Raw genomic sequence first — 9,911 nt, 5'->3', positions numbered from 1 at the left:
TGTAAGAATCAACTTATACTTCAGTTATTATTTGTAAGAATTGCATAAAATTTCGAAGGCGTAGCTTACATATTTATGAATATAATGGACACTTTTATAAAAAAAAAAATTCTTGTCCTACGTTTTTTTCCTCTAAAACTTCAAAAATATTCAATAAAATAAAAGTTTTAGGAGCATTTTTTAATCAACAACAAGCATAAAAAAAAGCATTTTCAAATTTGAAGAAAAAGAAATCGTTTAAAATTGAGGAATACATACGTTTTTAAAGTAGTTTTTTCTCACCTGAGCAGAATATTTTTTTTTTTCTTCCTAAATTTGCAATATAATTTCTCGAAGACATTCAAATCGGTCTTTCTTTTACCAGCTGCCAAATACAAAATTCTGAAAAAAAAGTTTTCTTTTTAGTTTTTTCCGCGCATATCAAAAAATACTTAAATAGTACATGAAAAAATACGCTCATGCCTTGCTCAATTTTTAACGGATTTTTTCTTCAATTTTAAAGTTATTATCTGGTAATTAATTAAAAATTTTGTTCCATTTAATTGAATATTTTTAAGCTACAGCAAAAAGTAGTTACAAAATAATCCTCAAATTTGAGTAGTGTATGTTCTACATTAACATAACCGAAAAAGGACCAATTGCACTCGATCTTGAAATAGTGAAAAACTCTTTTGATTGAGGTATTAATTAATCGTGATACGATAAGAAAACTTAAGTTTATATTTGATTCAATGTTATTAACCTAGATTTGCGATAGACTATTCTTCATGAATGAAATTTATTTATTATGCTGGATATAACCTATATATACTAATAAATTATTCACTAAATATATACTATGCACACTAAACCGTCTAAAGGGAAAAAAATTCTGAAATTCGATAATTTTTATTTTTTTGTTACATTGAAAATTCTATAGTTGTGTTAAAAATTTTCATTCATTCACATAGACATTTTATTGTAAGAATTATAATACTATTTTTTTTGAAGAATTTAAATCCTACTTTTGTTAAATCTTAATTTAAGAACTTATACAATTAAATCAAATAAATTGAAATATTTCCATCTGTGAATTCATTTTATAATAAAAAATGTTTACATGAATGTAACGGTAATTTTTAAAAAAAGTATTTTTTACAAAAGAGTTAATATTTTTGTATTTTTAATGACACTGAATCTAATTTTCTAAATCCCAACAAATATAGAAGAAGATAAAACTTGAAATTCTCTTTAATGAAATTAAAAAGACTTTATTGAAATTGACTTTATATAAATCTGAATATTATAGGAAATTGACTTATTATAATTGACTTTATTGAAATTAAAAAGAAGAAAAAAAAGCTTATTAAGCAAGCGTTTTTTTACTTTAAAAAGCTTCTCCGAAAATAGTTTTATTACATTACAATTTATTATTCTCATTTAATTTTTTTTTTAAGTAATCAGTGAAATAGATGATGTTGTAAAAATCAAAAAGGTAGAATTTAATCTTTTAAAAATATTATAAAACACAAGTAAATATTTTGTTTTTAATTTTTACTCGGATCTTTTAATAAGAATATTTTTTTTCAAATAGTTATTCTTATTGCTTTTTAAAAAAAGAATATTTGTATGCAAACACGTTATTAAAAGCTAAATGAATAAAATCTTTTGTTTCATTGCAAATAAAAAAATTAGTGTGTAAGAAAGAAAATAACAGCAGCGAAAGAATATATTTCCTCTTTTTTTAAGCAATATAGTTTTATAGTTCTGTTTAGCAAGTAGTTTTGAAAGCTGTTTATTAAATTCATTTATTTTAAACAATTTGAAAACAGTTTCCAGAAAAAAATATTTTTTAAATATATTATGAAAAATACGTTCTTTGAACAAATTTAATAATAAATAAAAAATTTAAAAATTATTTTTAAAATTTCTGCGAGAAAATATACCGTCTCCTTTTTCTTAAATTTACTGATAATCCATTCCATTGAAAAGAAATTTTTTTTAAAAAAATATTATTAAGATATAATAAAGTATTTATTTACTTTTCTTTCAAAGTGCGTGTGAAAATATTTTAAAATAAATATTATTAAATAGTTTTGTTAAGAAATTTTTTTTTTAATGCTCAGTAAACAGATTTTTTTAATGCAGATTATCAGTAAACAGATTATTAATGCAGAAACTTCTCCTTTTTAGATACTTATTCGGAAATGAATTTTCAACCAAATTTACTTCTCAGACATCTGTCTAATTTTGACGTTACCTAAAAAACCTAACTACATTGTTATCTAGTAACTTTTGGAACTATTTATGTGTCGTAAACGAGAAAACTAATGTAAGTCACACTCATTAAATCGAGAATCAAATCATTAAGCATAACATTGGTTATCATTAACCGTAAGAAACTAACAGTATAACTTATAAAAATTAATAGGGATTTAAAATTATCTGTAGGTGTTTTTCTACTTTGTGTAAATTAGATTTATTCTTATTTTTATTTCATCTCATCTTATTTTACTTCACACATATAAATTAAATTTAATAAGTCGAATAAGAATAAATAAATAAATAAAAATGGAAGAAAACATATTTTTTTTTACACAAATTTTTTTTGTTTAGTTTTTTAAATAAAATTAAGTTTGAGTCGCTAAAATAACTAAAATAAAAACTAACTACAAGCTTTTATATTTTAGTTCCATTTGTTCAATATAAACTAATTTTTAAAAAGATAATTAGGCTATTGAAAGAGTAAAATAAAATGAAATAAAATGATAAAATTGTCAAATTTAATCGGAATTCGGGGAGCGAATCAAAATGCGATTTTTCGAGAAAGTAAGCTACAAGCTTGCAGCACATTCAGAATTCAGTAAGCTACAAGCTAAGTCGATACTTTATCTTAAAATCATTGAAATATATCTCAACCAACAAATGAACCAAACAACCACCACAACTTTTTAGACACAATGTGATGACGAAAATTGTATCTGATTATTTATAAAAATGTTTTCTTCTTATTTCAGTTTCACTGTCAAATTTTTATTATTTTCCTATGTCTTAATATGTTATTGCCAAAAGCATGACGAGGTAAGTATATATAAGCCTTTTATATAATTTTGCATTTTTACCTGCAATTCTGAGCACATATGCTCATAAAAAATAATTGTTATTTTGATATTTTTGATGCAAAATTGTATTAAAGCTTTGATAGATTGCAAAACTGTATTTATTTACTTAATGAAGAAGATTCTTTTGTGAAGAAATATTTAAGTATAGCTTGTTTACGTTATTCTATTACCTTTCCAGAAATATAAAAATGAAACTGTTAGAATTATTTTCTGTAACAATTCAACTTCTTGTATGCATATCCAATTGTTCAGAATCAAATATCAAACCTAAAGAACGTTCAAAGCTTTGCTCTGCTTAAGATTTAACGAAATGTCATTTGAATCTATGTATAATTTGTCTTCTTTTCCGGGTTAAATAAATGTTGCATGTTGATTCACTCCTCTCAAAACTGATAACTCTTACCCATTTCCATCAACTCTTTTAACGCAACCAACAAGGGCAACAACAGATCTTTTAACAGCAAATTTGATGTAAGAAAAATCTCCCATATATGTAATCTTGTTTCAGTACTTTTTTCTAGGTGTACTTTTTACTTATCGTAAAATATTATGTTGTCACTTTCACTGTTCATTTTATTTAAGCTGCAAGCGTCATCACTAGGGCTGCAAGTTTATCGCGGGAAAAAAGACCCAAAATTCGCGGGAAATGTTGAAAATTACCCAGATTCTAAACATATAAAAAATTTACTATATAAATGATGCTAAAGACGGAAATTGCGCAAATAATAAATAAAAAGCTTAAAAAATACACAACAAAAGTATTTCTTTTAATTTCAAGCAATATTAATATTTTTATTTAAATGAACAGAATTTTGGTACAAAGTATTGTACATTGTCAGATTATTCTCATTTTAGCTTTGTCTTTCATCATTTAATAAATTTTTATACTTAGAAAACAATTTTTATGCTTCTACGCTGTTTGTAGGCACCGACAAACATCGAATTGCCAATTTTGGATAGCGTTCTATCTTTGATTTCCAAAACTCAATCAATTTTCCTTCATCAACGTGCAATTCCTTGACCGTTGCTTTGGAAGAAGTAATTGCTGTGAAAACTCAAACATTCTACATTCAAACTACTAGTTACAAAAGCCTTATCTCCCTCTCATCTAAGAAACTGATCCCTATTTAAGAAATCAAAAGAAGCCACCCTGGAAAAATTGCCTGGATATGTAGAAAGGCAGTAGAAATTTCATCGCCCAGTGCAATAGCCAGTGTTAAAATTTTTCTGTCAGAGATTTGATTTATAACATTTTCCTTCTTTTGTGATTCCAATTTCTTTTGTACTCTTACTGACTTCAGGAAGGTAATCCTATCAGTATATTACCCTCCCTAAGTGTAGAAAAACCACCTTACATGACAAGATTTTGATTATCCCTTATCTCTGAACTATTTTCTTGTTATTTTGATTCACTCCCATACATATCTAATCAATTTTACATGTTCAATTTAAGGCTTCAGTAAAGTAAAAAATTCTGTTAAATAAAAATAATAAATTAAAAATGAAAAAAAAAAAATTCAAATTTCAAGCAATTTTCGCTCAAATCAAAACATATTGAGAAATTTGTGAATTTTAGAAAAAACTGAGGACAATTTTGCGGAAATTCGTGACGCGACACAGGGTTCATTCTAGACTCAAAAAAAGGCAGGGTGCTAGAAATAGAAAAGGGCACTATACTTGGAAAAAAAGGGCAGCAAGTTTAAAAAAAGTCATTGTATTTTATAAAAAGGGCAGATACCTTAACCTTCTTTGTGTTTTTAAATGATAGATTAATTTACTAAGTTTTGATCCACATTATTATCTAATTAAAAATGATTAACTAACAGCTACAGTCGTGTGCTTTGTTATTCAAATCAGGTTTCATCAGCCAAAACTGAAAAACATGAACTTAATATCATTTAAAAGTTCTCTTTCTTTTACGGACGCCATGGCATTCAAAAATTCATTTGTAGAGACATAACTAGTGTAACTTGTTTCTTTTGATTTTCTAAGAGGCTTCAAATTTGAGCACTCTAAATCCTCGATACAAAATTTAATCAAAGGCTCAAATAATGTAGTGTATGGCAGATTGTTTTCCACAAGGAAATGTAATGTTTTCATTCCTGCCCTTACTGCTTTGAATGTTTTTGACTCCGGATTTTAACTTTATAAATTATTTGAAGTTAAAAAATTTGTTCCTTGAACTATTGTGTGGCAGATTTCTCATGGGCTTTTATTTTGTGTAAACTTATATTTATGCACCCATGATGAATCAAGAGCTTTTTTGTGTGTGCATAATGCATAAATTACAATGCAAAATATCTCTCAAGTCTTTGATGCTATGTCAACCATGTTTTTTGTCATTTCTGATCAAAATTAGTTTTGTGTTTAGTACTTTTTTTCTTAAAAATTTTTCAGCTTCAATTGAATTGCACTTCTTATTAGAAATAGAGTCTTCATTATCCAGGATTTGAATCCCTGCTGTGCTAGGCAAAGAACTTTTTTCTATTTGTTCCACTGACATAAGAAGTTGGGAGCATTAAGTTGCACAAGGAATTTCAGGTGAAGATAATTAATCTAAATTATTTTTCAAGTAACTGGAAAACTTGAGTCGAATCCTCCTGCCTGTTGCATTCTATGGAAGTACCAAAGATATCGGTTTGACTTTCATCATTGATTATTCTTCACATTGTTCCTCTAATACTTGAAGTTTGGAAATCCTTCAATTTCAGACAGTATCTTAGATTTAAAAAAAAAAACTAAATTTTGATGAGGCAGCTGTAAAATTGCAGTAGTTCTGTTTTTTATTTTTTATTTTTTATTTCAAATATAATTTAAGGTTTCTTTGAGAGTTTGATAAAGAACAAAATCTCTTTTTAGAGAAAGTGTCCCCTTTTCGAAATATTCCACTCTTCAGCAGCCTTTGTGAAGTCACATTTAACACTTTATTTCAAAATCATCAACTTGAGAACTTGTTCAACTTTCAATCAATCTCTGTTATCTGTGAGCACAAGTTTAATTTGAGAACATATTCTTTCAACTTCTGCATTTGAAGTTGGTATCACACATGCTTTGTTCAATAATTGTAAACTTCTTTCAACTCAGCTTTTCCTTCAGGTATCATAATATCCCCGACAAAAGTAGTTTTTTCTTCCCAGTCTTTCAGATAAAGCCATCAGTTGGCTGTCAGCCACAACCAACTGTCCAATAGAGGGAAACATATCACCAACAACAGTCACCTTTTGTCTGAACATCATGGATGTAAGCTTTTGTACGGACAGAACAATTTGTGGAATGTCACTTTTGGCAACATAAAAATCCTCGAAATCTTCCCATTCCTTCAGTAAAATGTCTTCCATTTCGAAATACTCTGCTAATTCTATTATCTCTGTATTTCCACACTCATTTTCTACCTGGGACTTTACGGAAGCCATGGCATTCAAAAATTCATTTGAGTCTCTTTTTCAAATTATTCCAATCTTCAGCAGCCTTTGTGAAGTCACATTTAACACTTAATTTCAAAATCATCAACTTGAGAACTTGTTCAACTTTCAATCAATTTCTGTTACCTGTGAGCACGAGTTTAATTTGAGAAAATATTCTTTCAACTTCTGCTTTTGAAGTTGGTATCACACATGCTTTGTTCAATAACTGTCAACTTCTTTCCATTTTTCCTTCAGGAATTTTAGTATCCCCGACAAAAGAAGTTTTTTCTTCCCAGTCTTTTAAATAACTATCAGCCACAACCATATACTTTCTGTTATTCAAATCAGAAATTTCATCAACTGGAAAACATAGACTTTTGTTAATATCATTCAAAAGTTCTCTTTCTTTGACAGAAGCCAAGACATTCAAAAATTCATTTGCCTCTCTTTTTCAAATTATTCCACTCTTCAGCAGCCTTTGTGAAGTCACATTTAACACTTAATTTCAAAATCATCAACTTGAGAACTTGTTCAACTTTCAATCAATCTCTGTTATCTGTGAGCACAAGTTTAATTTGAGAAAATATTCTTTCAACTTCTGCTTTTGAAGTTGGTATCACACATGCTTTGTTCAATAACTGTCAACTTCTTTCCATTTTTCCTGCAGGTATCATAGTATCCCCGACAAAAGAAGTTTTTTCATCCCAGTCCTTTAAATAACTATCAGCCACAACCATATACTTTCTGTAATTCAAATCAGAAATTTCATCAACTGGAAAACATAGACTTTTGTTAATATCATTCAAAAGTTCTCTTTCTTTTACAGAAGCCAAGACATTCAAAAATTCATTTGAGTCTCTTTTTCAAATTTTTCCACTCTTCAGCAGCCTTTGTGAAATCACATTTAACACTTAATTTCAAAATCATCAACTTGAGAACTTGTTCAACTTTCAATCAATCTCTGTTATCTGTGAGCACAAGTTTAATTTGAGAAAATATTCTTTCAACTTCTGCATTTGAAGTTGGAATCACACATGCTCTGTTCATTAACTGTCCAATAGATGGAAACATATCGCCACCAATCATCTTTTGTTTGAACATCATGGATGAAAGCTTTTGTATTGACAGAGCATCATGTGGAATGTTACTTTTGACAACATAAAAATCCTTGAAATTTTTCCATTCTTTCATTAAAACGTCTTCTTCCATTTCAAATACTCTGCTAGTTCCATTATCTTCGTATTTCCGTACAGAGATAAATCAGTTCCTTCTGGGACTTTTCGAAGATCCAAAATTCCCAAATTCGTGATAATTTCCATATTTTCCAATCTTTTTGAAACATTCGAATGTAAAAGGTCGAGGAAAGCTCGTGCATCAGATTCGAATGAACCATCGGTGGCCCCTATCGGGGCAATTATTTTCAGATATTTAATTATCCGATATTCAAATATTTAATTACTGGTTTTCTTCTGGAATTATCTGTTAAACAAAACATCATAAAAGCAATACCACATATATATAAAAGTAACAAAATATCATAAAAGCAATGCCACATTCCCCTATATATATATTTTAAAAGAAAATAATTTTAAATGTTTTTATGTTTATGGTTTGTATTTATTTTTTAAGCCTACTAGCATCTTAGCAGTTCCTGATCCTACAATGTTAATTTCTACACTTAATGGAACATTATTTGGAATAAATATGAAAACTGGAGCTGTAAAATGGACAATACAGGATGGTATGTTGTACTAGAGTTTTTTCTCTCTCAATAAAATAGTCTATAAATGTATTATAATGAAACTATAAGTTATGTTTACATCAGAGTTGGGTTTTTGCCGTCAAAAACTGGGTTTTGACATGACAGTGGTAAAAACCGTGTTCTTACCGGTAAAAACCGTCAAAAACCTACTGTTTTCTTTAATTTATGTCATATAGCGGACAATATATTATTTTCACATAATTGCCTTTATAAATGAGTGTTGTAAATGATTGCTATTGATTTTGCAACTATGTATATACATGTATTCTTATAGAAGGATATACATTCATGCAGAAATATTGTAATATACTTATTGAAAATAGTGATACTTACTTTTATCATTCTAGCTTGATTTGCAAAGGATTCAAAATTTTGCACTTCTTAATTGTTAGAAATTAACAAACAAACAAAAAAGCTTGGAACTATTAATAAGTTCAAGAACTAAAAAGAATTTAAAATTTGGCATTTCTTAAATATTAGAAATAAGCTAAACAAAACTTTCAAAACTTGTAACTACTTACAAACTCTAAGTCAAGAATGACTTGACATTCTTCAGTAATGTAATATGCCAAACAAAATTATGCTTGGAAATGTTGAAAATTTTGTTTAGTATCCTAATATTTTACTTCAAATAGTATGTTTTGATATAATCATGTTGGGAAAATGCAAGAATCTGTTCTTAAATATCTTTTAAAAACTTTTTTTCTAATTTTATTTCCCAAAAATGAATTAATTTTAAATTATAAGCAGTTAAACTCAAATAAAAATACAGTTTTACCAAAACTATGGGTTTTTTACAGAGGGTTTTCTGACATGATGTTAAAAACCGTCATGTGTGAAAAACTTGCCAACCCTGGTTTACATATATATGATATCGTTTCAAATATTAGGTGAATCACCCACGGACGCGAACAGAATTTACTTGAGATAACTTTCACTGTGGATTTTTTTATTCTTTCACAAAACTTTTCTTTTGTTGATGGAAGCTTTTAGAAGCACATTTTGTAAAACCTTCGATAATAAAATTAAGTCGACCACACCACTAGTTGGATCTCCACCACTTTTGAATGAGGTTGAAACATTCATATACACTGTCAGCAAGAGGCTCTTCACTAATTGTTGATGTTTCTTTTAACATAATGCATCTAGATTGACCTCGAGCATTGGTGAACACTTAGTTGACCTCGAGCATTGGTGAACTCTCTCTCTCTCTCTTTGACGATTCCTTTTCAAAGACAAACGGAAATTCCATTCTTCAACATAGTAGCAGTGGGCTCTTTTGTTGTTGTTTTTCTTTCATTTTTTATTTATATATTTGAAGGGAGCATTTTATTAATCCTGCTCCCGTTTTCATCAGGCTTTTAACAACATCCTGCATGGCTTATGATGGTGGCAGTCGTGGCCAAACAGGCACAGGATTTTAAAAAGAGCAAATTAATTTTATTTAATTGTTATGTGATGATGGAAAACAAGAGTGAGAGAATACAGGAATAAAAATCAATAGATACAGAATACAGGAAATAAAAATATTATACTGTTAGAACATTTAATAAAACATCAATTAAATTACCAGGTGACCCATGGAATATAAGTTGCAGACTATTGCTCTATCTGCTGAAAAATTAAGAATGGTTTTCTTTCTAG

The 9,911-nt window shown here is 28.2% G+C and overlaps 1 protein-coding gene across 3 annotated transcripts in view; it reads left to right on the top strand.

Annotated features, from left to right (window-relative positions):
• Positions 1-2,758: 2,758 nt before the first annotated feature.
• Positions 2,759-9,911, top strand: part of LOC107439068 (serine/threonine-protein kinase/endoribonuclease IRE1) — a 55,177-nt gene continuing 48,024 nt past the window's right edge. For all 3 annotated transcript variants that reach the window (XM_087152545.1, XM_087152546.1, XM_087152547.1), the window contains exons 1-2: positions 2,759-3,060; positions 8,135-8,246. In XM_087152545.1, coding sequence (XP_087008671.1) covers positions 2,977-3,060; positions 8,135-8,246 — 196 coding nt within the window. In that variant the 5' untranslated portion in view covers positions 2,759-2,976. The remainder of the gene's footprint in view (positions 3,061-8,134; positions 8,247-9,911) is intronic.

Source organism: Parasteatoda tepidariorum, chromosome 9 (assembly GCF_982258835.1).
Source record: "Parasteatoda tepidariorum strain Cologne lab strain chromosome 9, Ptep-v5.0, whole genome shotgun sequence".
Lineage (NCBI taxonomy): Eukaryota > Metazoa > Arthropoda > Arachnida > Araneae > Theridiidae > Parasteatoda > Parasteatoda tepidariorum.
Note: the sequence above shows the minus strand (reverse complement) of the source record. Positions and strands in the feature narration are given on the sequence as shown.